At 36.4% G+C, this 16,928-nt stretch overlaps 2 protein-coding genes across 2 annotated transcripts; both read right to left on the bottom strand.

Moving 5' to 3' along the window:
* Positions 1-1,090: 1,090 nt before the first annotated feature.
* On the bottom strand, positions 1,091-10,075 carry LOC113283944 (translation initiation factor eIF-2B subunit epsilon-like). Its single transcript, XM_026533322.1, has 15 exons — positions 9,845-10,075; positions 9,514-9,744; positions 8,860-9,174; positions 8,366-8,473; positions 7,751-7,940; positions 7,092-7,354; positions 6,641-6,770; positions 6,198-6,259; positions 4,708-4,947; positions 4,549-4,625; positions 3,819-3,910; positions 3,440-3,522; positions 2,652-2,723; positions 2,174-2,299; positions 1,091-1,650 (listed from the first exon to the last, which is right to left on the bottom strand). The coding sequence occupies exons 1-15, from the start codon at positions 9,965-9,967 to the stop codon at positions 1,606-1,608; spliced, it is 2,157 nt and encodes a 718-aa protein (XP_026389107.1). The 5' UTR covers positions 9,968-10,075; the 3' UTR covers positions 1,091-1,605.
* Positions 10,076-12,920: 2,845 nt separating this feature from the next.
* LOC113278328 (seipin-1-like) lies at positions 12,921-16,470 on the bottom strand. Its single transcript, XM_026527196.1, has 2 exons — positions 15,706-16,470; positions 12,921-13,812 (listed from the first exon to the last, which is right to left on the bottom strand). The coding sequence occupies exons 1-2, from the start codon at positions 16,360-16,362 to the stop codon at positions 13,087-13,089; spliced, it is 1,383 nt and encodes a 460-aa protein (XP_026382981.1). The 5' UTR covers positions 16,363-16,470; the 3' UTR covers positions 12,921-13,086.
* Between the last annotated feature and the right edge of the window lie 458 nt (positions 16,471-16,928).

Below are 16,928 nucleotides of genomic sequence, written 5' to 3'. Positions count from 1 at the left end.
GGTTCTTAGCAAGAAGACACGGATGTCTCGAGTGGGAGAACAAGAGTTATTCCAAGTCTGCCTTAAGAGGGAAAATTTTAAGCATGCAAAGTGGTACTAAAGAGAGCAGCTGCAAGCTAAATACCCCCACCTTTTGGTTCAATGCTTTTGAGGGACCAAAAGCCTCCTGATGGGGGAGGTCTAATCCGTTTTTAGGTAAAGGCCCATTAGAATACTCTAAACCTAGGTCCAAAACACCGTTGAATTTTCCTCCAAGTAATTCTAGAAATAAGAGTTTTATTCCTATAAAGTTACAAAAAATATAGAGGGAATTACCTAATCTTTATACTACTAGTTTTAGCTTAGCCTTAAACCTATAAATAGGTACTTTGGGTACTTGTAGAGGGGACGGCAGAAGATAAGAGGAGTTACAGGCGGAAAAACGAATTAAGAAGAAGGAACAACACCTAGGACAGAAATTCCTAAAAAGTAAACGTTGTATTATTCTTTCAAACAAGCAATAAAGATTAAAGATTTCTATTGCATACCTCCTGTTCTGTGTTCTCTATTTTTGTCGCTATTTTGTGTCTAAAATCAGGGTCTAGAAACTGATAAGTTTAGCCATTTAAAAAAAATTGGAATAAAGGATAACCACCAATTACAATTTCATGACCTTTTTTATCTTGTAGCTAGGGGCCCTAATTATTTTCTAGGGTACCCAGTTAAACAGTGATCTAAAATTCCATAACACGGAAGCAAATAAGAATACAAAAATTCCTAGCATACCCCCACAAAACTCCCCCAAAACCACCTAGACTCAGCTGGTGGGCCCAGCTCCTCCTTTAATGGGACCCCTGCTAACTCCCTGACCTTAGGTCCCACCATCTCCTCTCACATGACGGTTTTTTGGGGAGTTTTTGGGGCGGTCTGTTAAGAATCATTGAGAGGAATAAAACTTTCAGCTCCTCTAGTACTGCAGAATTGCACTACTATTTTCCCCCTCTACTAGCGCAACTTATAAAGTTATAACAAACACAAGCAACTTTTAACAACACTGTAACAAGCCCTTCTCCTTCGTGCGCCGTTTCATTTACTTTCATAGCAGTTTATATCAACCAGACAGTTTCAATCCAATTTAAAACAAAAATAAGAAGAATCCAGGCATAAAAATTACAGATTTACTCATTTCATTGATACAAAAATGATAAAATATGTCGTTCTAATAACATTCTGTCGTTCTATCTGATGGCAAAAACGGGAATCTTGGTCATGAGCAGGACGCGCCAAAATACCTTGAACAAAATCATCATATTCATGACCTGATCCTCCAAGTGCACAGCAAACCAAATCATCTTCAGAAACTGAATAACCAACAAACCATAAAACATTCCTTATCTGGACGAGTTGGGCAAAGTATTTAGCTCCTACTGTTGCCTCATTTCGATCTGGTTTTTTCTCTTTTTAGAACATCGTAAAGAGAGACTCTCTCTTCTAGGACAGTAAAGGCTATTTTTTTAAGTTGGGAGAGGTATTTTTTAAGGGGTACAATTCTAAGGGTATTTAATTAATGCTCCCAAAACAAAATGGCCAAGGTGATTTCATTCAGACCCATCTAATTCCCGCATATCACTCTTCTTCTTCATCGTCTTCTTCTTCAGCCTCTTTCAACCACTGCACAACCACACACGTGCAAATCAAGTTTATGCCAAGTTTTGATATAAAAGGGACAGAAGAGATTCTCAACTGTGAATACAACATGAATCGGTACAATGAAAAATACTAACATGAAGTGTCATTACAATGAAATGTTGAGGGCAAAGGCATGACAATCTCCTTTAACTATCTATTCTCTTTTTTTGACTAAAATTTATACTACTGCAGAATTTTCTTCCAAACGCTGGTGGTTAATATGATACTCAACTCATGTACCTGAAAAACGCAGAGTTTTATAGTTTTGTAGAATTCATATCTGACCTAGATTTTAAATGTTATGTGAGCCTATAAAAACATGTGCGTGACATGAAACCGGGGTTTTTTCTAATTCATTCGAGGATTCAAATTCTTACTAAAGATCCTCTGATCTTGATTTGTTGTCCTTGAATCACTTTGTTCACTTTCGTACTACAAATTCCCCATAAGCAAATTTAAGATATAAAGAAATGCAAGTAAAAGATCTAGGAAGATGTGCATTTACCTCGATAAAGATTTGTGACTGATTAACAAAGATTTTATCAGAAGCATCTGCGCCCTCTTTTTCAGATGCCCAGGAGAGAATAGCTTCTTCCGTCAGAACATCCTTACCATACAAAATATGCAAAATCTACAAAGATTGAAAAGCTCTAAACATCAGAAAGAACAAAGGGTAACAAATATATGAATTCGCCGTTATAGTGAAATAAAGCAAGAACACGGAATTATAACCTATTTAACAATAATGATTAAAATCAATTAACTTAAACCAAGATCTTTCCCCATACAAAGTTTGGGTGTATCACATAAAACAAACCTTATCATACAAAAATTAATAACCATTAGTTTAGTAATCCATCGTCTTAATTAAAATGTCTGTCGACAACAAGTAAATAGCATTCATAATCTCAGTTCTGGTAAACAAAGCTTCAAGGACTAATTATCAGGTCATCAATTTTTAATCTTTAGCACAGAATACATACCTTAGCAAATATTGGAGCAAAATCTTTAGCCGACTCTAGACACATCTCTTCAAATTTCATAATGATTTCTATCTGCAATGAAGTTAAGAGAGACGAATTAACAAGAAAGCCCAGTATGAGACACACTTTAACAAGTTCTATACATATTCAACGGTAAAAGAACCAAAGATCAAACAAAACAAAAACCAGATCAAGTTAGTTAGTTGTTGAACTTGGTCCACTTCAGGCATTTCAAATTAAAATTATTACGAATCAGTCTCTACACATCTCAAGTTCACTCTTCTTCTGTAACTCAGTTGAACTTTTTAACATGTCAAATCCGACAACATCAATATGGGGATTTAACCACAACATAATCAATTAAGTGACTAAATCATTGGTGGCTGATGCAATTCTATGACCTAAAGAATGTGTAAAGTATATGGGCATGGACCTCGTGAGCAACAGCAGCAAAACCACGCAATGGCATACACTTAGAAAGGAAAGAGCAAATTTACTGGAACATGAATCAATTTATTTAGGCCTGGAGAAACATTTATTAGATAAAATATAAAGTAATAAACTATAATAAACGAAATAAATGGTAAGTCACATCAGTGAGGTAAGGTTCTACCACATGTTGCAAACGAAAGCTACTATTGTCTATTTTGTTGCATATCATGCATACACTAAATAAACCCCTACCAACATCTAATGGGGTTGGGACCCACGGGTTATTCTCTTTAGGTTTCCTTTTTGTAACGGAGGCATCGTAATGAAATGAGTTGTTTTCTTGATTGAATACAGACCTCCTCGTCTATGGACTGCAGGTAATGTCGCAAAAGATCTCGCCATGTTGTGATCGCGCTGACAGTGTTTCTGAAAAGTTCACCTGAGACAAACAAATAGAAGGTTTAGACCAAAAAGGCACTTCAACTTTAGTTAACAAACCTGAATAAAATAGTAATATTATAATTCAGCAAACTGTATTTTCTCTGCTTATTATAAAATACTAACATTCTAATTCAGCAAACTGTAATTTCTCTGCTTATTATTCTTACAGTTTTAAACAGTAATTTTTCTCAGGGCCGGTCCTGAGATTCTCAGGAATGGCCCTGTTTTTCTAGTGATACTGATATTAACAATGATGGAAGAGGGATGAACTAACTGAGCCACAGAATAATTTACCTTCGGTACTATGAGATGTTTCCAATGCTAACTTCATCACTGACCAAAAAATAGCACTGGCACAATCCAACGATGCCATATTGTACGATAATCTGAGCATATCAAAAAGGATCAGAAAAATAATAAAGCTCAGTGCTGGCGAAACCTCCAGACAACCTTAGTGATAAAGTGCCAAGTTCTGTTCACTGATGACACGGTGAACAATGCAAATTTCATGAGGACATATCACATATACATATTAATTGAAAGAACTAAAATAGCTTATAGATATTTCAAAATAGGATAAAATGAATCAATCAACCAGGAGTCTAAACCATATCCCTCGTGTAAAACCGATACTTGTGGAAATTTAGTGAACCCAAGAGATATGTGCAAGTATTGGCTACAGATTTGGTAAGTATTAGATAGACTGAGGCTTAAAATACAGCCAATAGAACCACACAAATAGATGAATGATGTAAATTCAATGAAATACTGCAAACAACTGATGCGTGCGGCATTTAGTGAACCCATAACTAAGTACATGATAGACCGAGATATAGCAGAATTAAGATCACCAAATAAACATTAGGCTGTTTAAGAGGCTTAAACAAGTTTATGAACGATGTAATATCATACTGTAAATTCCGTGAAACTCAATTTAGTGCTAATGTCAGATTTAAATTTTTTGATAGCCTTACGCATACAAGTTTACACGTACAAGGGGGAACACATGAAAATAAAACCTTACCTCAGTGAATTCACTTCTATGATTACATGCTCTTGGTCCACACCTTCATGAACGGCCCTCAGGAATGTTGCTTCTACCTGAGGATTATAATGAGCCACATTACTATTGAATACAGAGATATTTAAGAAAAAAAAGGGAAACAAGGTTTCAGTACTCGACCTCTTTATCAAAATCACACGGATCATCTGTAGCAGGATCATCATCAGAGTCAGAAGTCTCAACATCAGGTTTTACTCTAGCCGCTGGGAGTATTTCTAATTTTGGAGTATCTGGTTCAATGGGAGCTTTCCTAAGCTCAGCAACTTTATTAGCAGGAATAGGAGCTACTGAGTGTCTCCATTCTTCCTCATGACCTCCTTCACAGACAGACCAAATGTAACCTACTCCTGAAACACCAACCTAGAAAAGAAGTCGAGGGTGAGACTATAAGAAAATTAAATTGGCCATCAACTGTGTAGTTCAGGAAAATAGCCATATCAAAAAAATTCAAATTAAGAAGGCGTAAAGAAGCCAGCGGAGGAGTCAAAGTTAAAATAGAATGCAAGAAGTAATAGCACTAGTAAGCAAAAATGAGAAATGAGCACAAGTAATGCACTTTTCTGGACAATATCCTGAAATATTTTTAAGCTATGAAATGGGCAAACAAAAACCAATTTGGGAAATTAAGAAGTTGAAGATTAGAGATATAACAAAACATGGAACACATGAGCATGTAGACCACCAAAAGGTCTTTTTATGTGATTCTGTCCAATGCTGACTACGATATTTAGAAGTTTAGAACCTTTAAGGCCACAGATGAAATAATACCAATCGCCGTTCCCTAGAATGAAGTTACATATACATTAAAGAGATGGAAAGGCACAGTAAAAGGTTCACAACCACATGCATCAATCATTCAGAATTCTCGACAACTTTGATAATGTTCCTGATTAGCTAATCATTTATCCTTGGGAATACACGAGGCCGTCTTTATCAAAACTCACGCTGATTGGATACTGCAAGGTACTAAATACTTTTCTTTACTTGGTAAAGATAATGTGTACTTTTGCTCAGGTGGTATATTCTGAAACGCTGAAAATCCATATTTGTATTACTTTTTTCATATTTTTCATTCACCTAAAAATGAAAACAAAAGTTAAAAAACTGAAGTTTTATAATTGTTCATTCAGTGGCCTACTGAAGAGGAAGTTAGAATCTATATCTCCACTTTTACAGTTCAAAACCACACCTTTATTTTCTTTTTTGGCTATTAATAAATCCAGCTTTTCCATATTCATGTATTAGAACCCCAAAACACCATAAGTGTGCTCATTTCATATTCATACACTTAAATACTGTAATATCTCACCAACATAACTAAAAAAAACTTGTTCCAGTATACTCATTTTACAACTCTCTCTACCAATTGAAGGTTTTAAAAACATATTGAAAAGTGGAGTCATCACCTTTTATTGCAGTTATATCTAAAGAAAATGTGTACTGTCCTTTTATCTCAAGCAAAATATAAAACAACATCCAGATTCCAGAATTAAGGTAAGACTTCTCTTGTAAGCAAAATAAGAATAAATAATAAATATTGAACATTTGCCAGGCAGAAATGATCAAAGAGAAGGAAGAGACTTAAAAAAAAAACAGCAACAAAATCTAACCTCGGCATTGTCAGATGACCTTGATAACTCCCCATTGGGCACCTCAAGAGCGCTATTTAAGGCTGCAAATACAATAGCATGAATTAAAACCACATTCTGAGAAGAAAAATATTCTTACCAACGGGATAAAAATTAATGAGTCAACCACATACAAGAACGACGAGATAAATATAACAATTAAGCTGTATTTCTAGATGAATATTAAGGAAAACATCTGGTCAAAAACACGAATGAAAGAAAAATGGGAAAACAAAATTTGGAGGCAGTAGTATCTTTCAGTAACATTATAAGCTTGACAATCTCAAGAATGATGTTCCACAAAATAGACTGGAAGCTTAATGTTGGATTGGATTTTAGGTAACAGTAAATATGCATAACTTTAACCCTACTAGAAAGAACCAATGACGTAAATCAAGTTGCCATATGTGGTATCAGGACTTTACATGTAATGTCAAGAATTCCGCTACCGCTATCAGCATATTCAAGCTCCTCATCACTGTCTTGATTTGTTGGTTGGGGAAGCAAAGATACTTTTGAATACGCTGGTACAGGAAATTGTGGTCCAACTACAACCTGGAGAAAAGAAAGAAACAGCAGACTGTGAATGATCCCCTGAACTGAGTCTTTCGTAACTCGACAAAGAAATTAGTTGACCATGTAAAAAGCATGATGCAAATAAGTATGCAGGAAATTCAAATGAAAAAATTGGGAACTTTAGATCAAAGGAATCATATGGAGGCATAAAATTAAACCTAGACAGCATCGTAATTGCAACTGTTTCATTCAGAATCACGACAATTTAATGGGAAAAGGCGTGGAAGAAATTTTCCATTATTTTATTATTTAAGAAATGAGAGTAATTCATTTTTCAATATAGATGTATACTGGACTTACCTTGAACGATAAAACAACACCAGGTTCTAAGACCACTCCTGACTTTATCACCACCCCATCACAAACTAAAGCATGGTTAAGCTGACAACCATCTTTAATAGTGACATTGTCCCAAATGTAGGAACCCTCGATTGAGACGTTAGATCCAATAGAGCAACCTTCCCCAATTACTGAATTAGAGATCTTAGAGTAGTCTCCAATGCTTGTCCCACTTCCAATCAAGGTAAAAGGGCCAACTTGTGCAGAACGTGATAGCTGTATATCTGAAGAAAATTCTACTAGTCAGAACACATGGATTAACTCCTATAAGAAAAAACAAACTACTGGACACTGGCATAGCTTTTCAATGTACAGTAGGGTGGATGCAATTTCAGAAAAACATGACGATGATGACATCATTGAATATGTTCATTGGGAGGCCTATTTTATTCACATATAAATTCATACGTAAGAGAGCACCAACCCAATGTTTAAATTTGTTGTTGATGTGCCTAAAACTGATTACGAATTTAGCATATTTAGTTCACTTACTCCTACATAGACAGATGTTATCAGCCTGCTTGAATTCAGCACTGTTTTTCTTTAAAAAGAAAAACTTGTTTGCATGATCAAACACGGTGGATATTTTAAGATTTAAAGGAATATATTTCTACACTTACCTGATCCTTTGTAAATTCCCTGTCTTTCTAGTTTGATTGGGCGATTTCCAGAAAACTGAATATCTGGCACCAACGGGTATGTCCACCGTTGAATTATGTCCTTGCTAATGGTGTCATAGCTTCTAAAATTATCCACTCTAGCAGCATAACTAGAATGAATTTCATGAGTGAAAATCTTGTAACCCATGATCTGAAAAGAAACCCATCAGCAATAGAAAATTATTGAATGAAACAGCACAAGTAAAAACAAGGGGACATGAAAGTAGTAAACACTAGACGCCTCTGCCTATATATTTGAAACAAGTAGCAAGCACTGCTTGGCAGTTAGCACATGGTTTTTATTCTCTTAAATACATACTAAAGGAAATACATAATCAATGGGTAAGCTGCCTGTAACTATCATAAGCAGACAGTTACATAGCATAATCATTTGACACTCTGTGGCCAAACCCCTTCATGCATACATCTTTTAACGTTGCAAAACATGTTTCACACTCCATGGGGTTTCGTAGTCATCCAGATTTAACCACCTCGATGTCCAAAAGTGTGCGGAAATGCTTTTCATCAAAAATACCTACGCAGCCTGACAAACATATGCATATGAGCAAACCTTACATCATCTACGAGCAATCCTTTGACAAAATGACGACGCAGATGTTGGTAGTCGAAATTATCAGTGAAAAGGCTAAGGACTTCTAGAGAGCAAATATCAATATAACAATCCTGCAAACAACACAAAAAAAGCATAAGCTCGGTTAGAAGCAAAAACAAAAGTAAACTGCGTATGTACAGATTTTAAAACAAGCTATCTCTCATGAAATGGACAACCCAGCCTTTGCTTATTCGTATATATCTAGCAGTCAACAGTCAAAACTACAATGAGAAGTCTACACAATCCACGGGCTTGAATTGCTAGGACTTCAAGAATTTGAACAGACCAATCAATATCTGGAAAATAGGCCAACTGTATGTGGGTAATTACAATTGCTTGCACAGCCCAAGTTCTGTTAAACATATCAGGTTTTTTTACTTGTACACATAAATATCTCAGCTTAACTGTGACAAAAATAAACCATAAGCATAAGAAAATAAGGATAAAAAGAAAGAACCTCTTTGTCATTGTGCACTTTGACAGCAGGATTATCAAGAAGAAATCCTTTATCAAGAGTAACCATCCCATCCGCAGCATCAACCTTATCCTCATAATATAGAAGCTCTTTTGTATTAGGATCAATAGCCATAACCAACTCATCATTACCAAGTCTAGTTTGGTGAGTCAATGAAGAAGGTTTTGACTTCTTAATCACCATTGTCATTATAGCGTTACTATCTTTCTTCTTTCTGTCTTTGTGGTCTTGTAGTGCTTGTGTAAGAGACATGTTACTTACAGTATCACCACTAATTAGCACAAAGTCTCCATGAATCTACAAAAACATAAAGAAACCGACCGGTCTGAACTATTAGAAATGCAAACTAATGTTCAAAAACACCATGCATCAAACACTACAAATACAGAAACAAAAACAAATCCACACTTTTCATTCCTTTATTTTATTTTATTTTTGTTTCGAGTAGAGTTCTGCTAGGGTGTGTGCTCCACGGGCGCCAGAAATGGGTAGAGCGCCATGGGCGCCAAATGAACTCACAATTCTAGCATTTTTCTTCTGAGAATAACAAAATCCAGCAATCCCCAAACCAACTATAATATCCAGTTAAATCTCCAAAATCAAAATTGGGTACTAAAACAAACAAAATAAACTTACCACATTACGTTCATAGACCAATCTGAGAGCATCACCAGCACTAACAGAATCATGAGATTCGATTGTAGTAACACTAAACTTCGGAAGAGACAACCACTCGGATTTATCAAGATAATCAGTAATTTGTTTAGAATGAGCGCAGCAGAACACAAAAACTTCTTCAACACCAGCGGATTCAAGCCAAGCTAATGAGTAATCAATCATTGGTATATTCACTAATGGCAACAGTACCTTCACAATCAAAACAATTAACAAGAATCATAAGAAGAATAAGAAGAAATTCTAAACGGAAAGGAATTTTTACACAAAATTTTAAGAGAGGAGAAAGAACCTTGGGGCGTTCCATTGTAATTGGTCTGAATTTTTGGGCGAAAGAATCTGCTAACAGAACTGCTTGCAGTGGGACGTGAGATAATTCATCGGCATCTTCTCTAACTCCTTTCTTCTGCGCCATGAGAGCTGCTAGAGATTGAGAAATTAGGGGTTCCTAAATGAGTATTTCTGTGTGTGATTCGAGATGGTAGTGGTGAATGAGTTTTTGTTTGAGTTGGAAGAAGATAATTTGAGTTAGGGCTGAACATGGTGTCGGTTAACCGTTGGAAACCGACCGAACCAGACCAATAAGCAAGAAACCGAACCAAACCATTTAGATTTGGATTGGTTTGGTAAAAAATGTTGAAAAACCGACATTATTGGTTTGGTTTTGGTTTGACCTGAAAACCGAACCAAAAACCATTGGGGAACCGATTAATTTTTAAACTTAATTTCTACCGTCGATTTAAAAGTATTAGATTCTACCCATTAATTTAGAGGATAAATAGAAACCCTAAATCTAATATTTCATTATGATATTCTCCCTCTTTCTCTTTCTCCTTCTCTCAGCCGCCTCCCTTCTCCACCCTCAACTACAGCTGCTGCTACTCGACTTTTTTCTTCCCGTCTTCCTTCTTTTTTATTTGTCAATATCTAAATTAAGATATATTATATATCTTCATTTGATCTCTAGAATTAGAGTAAGCTTTAACTATTCTTGATTTTTTTTTGTCTGTATATTTGTGTAAACCAATACTATCGGCAACTACGATTTTTTTATCTGTAAATTTGTGTATTTTTTTTTGTTTGACATAATTATTGGTTAACCAAAAACCACTGGGACAAACCGAAACCAACTGGAACCATTTGGAAACCGAACCAATGGTTAATGGATTGGTTTGGTTTAGATTTTTAGAAACCAATAATATTGGTTTCGATTTTGGTTTGGCTAGAAACCGAACCAAAACCGACCATGAACAGCCCTAATTTGAGTAGTTGATGAAAGATTTTGAGAGTGACGAGAATTTTCTTGAGAAGAATGGGAGTTGATTTTTTAGGGTTTTGGGGAGAGTTTTTGGTTTTTCTGATAAACTGGGTCTGAGAGAGTTTGGTTTGAGAGAGTGGGGTCGAGTTGTGGCCTTGTAGGGAAATTTGGTTTCAGGGGAGAATTTGGCACGCATTTGTATCACTTGGTGTACTAGTTTTTTATTGCTTTACCGGGGTGTGTTGGATTAGGATTTAGATAGATATCTACCAATATTAAAAACTTTCAGGTATTCAACTAGGATATGTCAGGATGGTATTCAATTAGGATATGTTAGGAATCTTTAAATATCCGAGGTATTCAATTCAATTAAGATTTCTTAGGATAGTTGAGGAGAAGGATATATCAGGATTGTTATGGATATTTGTAGGTAAATTATGCATATTATTATCTAATTATAATCTCAACCCAAACCACAAGAGTTACACGGATTGTAGTGGATAATTTTTTTTTCTTTTTTTTTGTCACATCATACTACGTCTTTTCCCCCACCACTACCATACACCACCAACCAACACTAGCACCACCATCGCCATCGCCACCGACCACCTACAACCACTAACCACCACCATCGCCACCACACACCACCAACACTAGCGCCACCACCGCCAACCACCACCACTACCAACCACCACCAACAACAACCACCACCGCCGCCACCACAAATACCACATACACCAGCCCCACACACCACCATCATCACCTCAATTTTATTGATGGGTTTTTTATTTTGAAAGGGAAAAATGATCTTCATTTCTTATAAATCTAAATTAATCTTAACTCAATCCAATATAATCCAAAATTACATATCTATAAGATTCTTTTAAGAAACCTTATAAATCTACTAGATTCAGGTAAACTAGTATCTGTTTCTATCCATATAAATCCTGATCCAATACACCCCTGTTAGTATGTGGCATAGTTTTACAGGATCCATACCAAGTTTGGGAGCATTTGTATACACTTTGAAAAATTACTTTTAGATTTGATCGCGTCAGAAAAAAGACTTAATTAGGTCGAAAAAGCAAAAATCAATTTGGTGAAATCGTTTTTAGAAATAAAAAGTCTCCTTTAATATATGAGAGTGCTTCTGCAGTTCTCCGGAATTAGATGTCAGCCCCAAAAATTAGAAGCAAAACTACGTAAAAGATAGACTTGTTTGCTTCTAAAAGTCGTTCTAAGTTTGGCCCCTAATTTTTGATTTCTTTTGCTTTTAAAAACCGGGAACTTATTTCTGAATGTGCATGACAAAAGAAATTTTACTTTTAACTTTTGAAATAACTTTTGGACTTTTGACTTCTGATCACTTTCTGCTTGTGTTATCCAAACACCCTCTAATTATTATTATTTTTTATTCAAAAAGAAATTTTATTGATTATTCAATCAGAGTACGTCATGTATAACAGCTACCAAGCAAAGAAAGAATATTGTTTATACTGAAATTTCTATTCACATTTTTCCTCTGAAAAACAATTGTGCATCTATCTTTCCATATAGTCCAGATCGTGATCATAAGTAAATATAAAAAATGTATCCTATCTGAAGATTGAACAATAGAACTAGAAACAAAGTCTTATGGTGGAATCTATCCATCTTCCACGCCACCTCAGCATTTGGAACTGTGAATGAAAGCGCAAGTGTAATGGTGGAATAGTAGAAACGCTATTCTTAATGGAACTAAAAAAGCGCAATTAAGAATGGAGCTAAAAAAAACGCAATTAAGAATGAAGCGTTTTCTTCAACCGTTAGATTTCAACAACTCATTTTAAATCTACGGTAAAATAAAACGCAATTAAGAATTGAGTTTTTTTTTAGAATGAAGCAAAAAAAGATTGGTGGAGCAAAAAAAGAAATTTAAGAAATTTTGCTTCGGACCAGTGAAGATCACCATGTATTGAGCAAAATCTCGAGTCAAAACCTCAATTTGGATTTTGGTACGCTAAAATGGTAGCCAGAGTTTGCCCAGTGTAAAATTTTGCACAAAAGTAAACACGAGAAAAACAGCATGAGGAAAATCTAGTATTTTTGAGATGATTATTGTTACAGAAGATGTAACACATGGTGTGTAGCTAGAACACAACATGTCTTCCCTAATATGAAATGCGTACAGTGAATTACATCCATATATGTACAATATGAAACACTGGATAACACATTTTAGGATGAAGCACGTGGTGCAGCAGCGGGCATGGCATCAATGAAACTGACCACTGATATTAACCACCTAAACAGAAGGATTCCTCATCGGCTGCAAACCCACCATAATCATCAACTTGATCACTAGTACTCATATCATCCCTATAATAAGTTACACTGGAAGCGGAAGAACCGACGGTTTCACTGAACAACTCATCATGACATAACGCCTTTCTTTTTCTTCTAATTCTTTCCCATCTTTCTACAAAATCTGATACAGGCACATCCCTATCAACACCCCTTCTAGTACCACCCAAATCCTTGACTTCTACAGCAGTCGACCACCTCCTATCATAATCACGGTCACCAATTCTTGAAGTCGTTGTCGTTCTGGTTGTTGGCAAGAATATTTGTTTACAGCAACAAAATAGTGTAATCAAGAGCATGATATAAACATACAATGAAGTCCAGACATAGAAAGTCCATTTCCAATTATGAACTAACTGTTTTGACCAAGGAAGCTGTGAATTCATTAAAATTTCCGCCGAATATAACTCTGGTAAGGCAAATGTTCCTGCTCTTGGTTGCAACTTCGTTTTGATTGCCCATGTTGCTGGATTTCCTTCTATGTGGTGTAGTATTGGAATAGTTAGCTTTTGAGTTTCGCTTGAAATTCCTAGCAAGAGTGGAACACCCATCACAAACGTTCTTGTCAATCGAATAGGAAAGCTTCGGAACCGTAACATACATGGTTGGCTTGATCTTGCCAGAATGTGGCCTGTTGAGGACACGATCTCTGCTGCCACCTGTAAAACAATGTGAAAAGCAATTGATCAATTTTTTAAGGTGGGAATTAACTTGCTGCCACCTGTAAAACAATGTGAAAAGCAATTGATCAATTTTTTAAGGTGGGAATTAACTTGCTGCAACACGGTAAAGACTAAAGAGTATTGGTAATGTAATATTTCAAAAGCAATATAGCACGTAGTACTGTAAATATGCTTTTCTTCAAGAAAAAAAAAAGGTACTGTAAACATGCATGTGCTGCTTCAAAATGTTGTGGTCTGAATGTAGCTCGTAATACTTCTTCACTGAGTTGAATAGCTAGTGTTTTCCCTTTGGAATATGCTAAAAAGACCAAAAAGGCATGCTTGCTCTAAGGATTAAGGAACCACAGCCAGAAAACAACCTCAGCCTCATAAGGCATGGGCTTGTAATCCCACAGCTAAAGAGTATTAGCAGCATTTACGCTGCCTAACAGCGAAGCTAACCAATTACAAAACCTTTCTGGTAGTCTAAAATTGAGCTTGTATAACTAAATTCTTTCTGATAGGGAAGATGGAATGGAAATGGATGGTGGATTTCTTTATTACCATTACCAACACCAGCATCAATAATTGGTATGAATTTCTTTACTTCTTTTTTTCGAAATCGATTTTGTTTTGCAATCAATTCGATTTTGTTATCTTACTTCCACTATATGATACGTCTCAAGGTATCCTTCTCAGGCATGTTATGGTAGAATTTGGGTTTTGAGCTAGTTGGATTGAACTAGCAGCTAAAAAATGTGCAGGTTTTGTAAAAAGAAAATGTGACTGAATCAAAAATTGATTTTTAAGGCAGGTGTTAGATTTAGGCAAGTTTAGATCAGTAGAAGCTAGGGTTTCGTATAGTGGAAGTAAGAAAACAAAATTGAATTGATTGCAAAACAAAATCGAATTCGTAAAAAAGAAGTAGAGAAATTCATACCAATTATTGATGCTGGTGTTGGTACTGGTAATAAAGAAATTTCACCATCCATTTCCGTTCCATCTCCTCTATCAGAAAGACTTTAGTTGCATTTAGCTCCGTTGATTCACCCCCAAATATAGCACATAGTACCGTAAACATGCTTTTCTTTATAAAAAAAGAAGTACTGTAAACATGCATGTGCTGCTTCAAAATGTCGTGGTCTAAATGTAGCACGTAATACTTCTTCACTAAGTTGAATAGCTAGTGTTTTCCCTTTGGAATATGCTAAATAGACCAAAAAGGCATGCTTGCTCTAAGGATTAAGGAACCACAGCCAGAAAACAACCTCAGCCTCAAAAGGCATGGGCTTGTAATCCCACAGCTTAAGAGTGCAGTTCCTTGTATTAGCATTTACTCTGCCTAACAGCTAAGTTAACCAACTACAAAATCTTTCTGGTAGTCTAAAATTGAGCTTGTACAACCTAAGAGAACTCATGCGTTAACAGATGCATTTAGTAATCCCAATCGACATACAAATTTTGAGGAAATCTATATTAATCACAGAACATATATAATACCGAGATAGTATACATACTCAACAATTTTACGAGTCGTGCTAAAATGCACGTCTTTTTTGGTGCACGCCATGCACGCCATGCCCTAATCAACATTAGATAGACAACTATTCAGTGAATACGAATTCACTTGGGGTGAACGCTTCGAATCAACGATGGATAAAGGCCGGCGTGCATGCGTACACCAAAAAACGCGTGCATTCTATCATTTTTCGTATTTTTATCCTTGCACTGATCATGTACGAATTGGGCACACTACTGCAGAACTGGACACGCACTGAGCACCGCACTGCGGAACATGATTGTTTCATGACCAGAAACAGTTTCCTCACTCACATGAACAACATTATAAGTAAGAAACTAAAAAAGACATCAACGGGTGAACTTAATTACCTGAAAAACACCAATCTGACGGTTAAAATCAGATTCCGGCATCAACAGCACCAAAGAAACATCAAAAGTATGTCCTGCCGGAATAGCTCTTTTCATCTTCTTGGGGTTTTTGGCACCACCATCAACAAAAGTCAATACAGCCGTCGGATTCACTTCAGTATAATCAAAATAAACCACTTCTTTGACAAAAACAGGTTCTTCAACCCAATATCTAACTAACCCGACTCCGAATATGACCGAAAAAACCAGTATCACAATCAACAGTAAACCCATATAAAGTGCACCTAACAGTCCAAACCCGATTTTCTTCAAGAAAAGCTCACCGGTCTCAGCTACACGAGATGGCACCTTACTAGCCGACAACACAACATCTTCCGTTTTCTCTCTTGCCGCGTCGGCACGGTGAAGTGAATCGGACGCCATTGATATGAATGAGAACATGGGAGTAGTAAGATATGATGTACAGTAAGAGAAGAAACCTAATTGAAATGAAATCAGTTTGATGAATAATGATGAGATTGGTTTAAATAGACTGATGAGTTTGTTGTTTTCATCTTCGCCGTCGTAATATTCCTGATAATAAGGGTATGGAGAGGAGGAGGATGAGAATGGTGGTGATGATGGTGATTTTGCTAATGTGCGTCTGGGTGTTCTCATTTTTGTTTTTCTGCTGGTTTGTAATGGAGTTTTCTGCGGGGTTTCTAGGGTTTCATTTTTTTGTTTTTGAGCTGTGCTCTAGATAGAGAGAAGGGGAGGAGAGTGATGATTTCATTGAATGAAGAAGATGATGATACGTGGTGGCAACTGTAAGGAGAAAGAGGACACGTGCTGAATGGTATTGTGTGGGAGTAAGACTAGACTGAGTAGGGCGCGAGGGTCAAGACGAGTGGGTTTTTTTTTGTTGACCTACATGGAACGTAGGTTAGTCATCCTAACGGCATCCCCGTTGGGTCCGTTTTACGTATTTACCCCTGTAAAAACATAATGCTAGCTAGGCCTGTCAATGGATACCGATTTTCCGTTAGCCGATACCGATACCGATAATCCGTTAGCCGTTACCGCTACCGTCCGACATAGCGGTAAACGGATATCCGATACCGATAAGTTAACGGATAATCCCTTCTTAACATAACGGTAGTGAACCGTGCATTTCCGTTAGGTTTAGTTCCGTTATCCGCTAACGTGTGTATTGCACGTGTAAATTTTTTCACTTGTGTTGTGTT

Source organism: Papaver somniferum, chromosome 5, assembly GCF_003573695.1.
Source record: "Papaver somniferum cultivar HN1 chromosome 5, ASM357369v1, whole genome shotgun sequence".
In the NCBI taxonomy this organism is placed as follows: Eukaryota; Viridiplantae; Streptophyta; class Magnoliopsida; order Ranunculales; family Papaveraceae; genus Papaver; species Papaver somniferum.
Note: the sequence above shows the minus strand (reverse complement) of the source record. Positions and strands in the feature narration are given on the sequence as shown.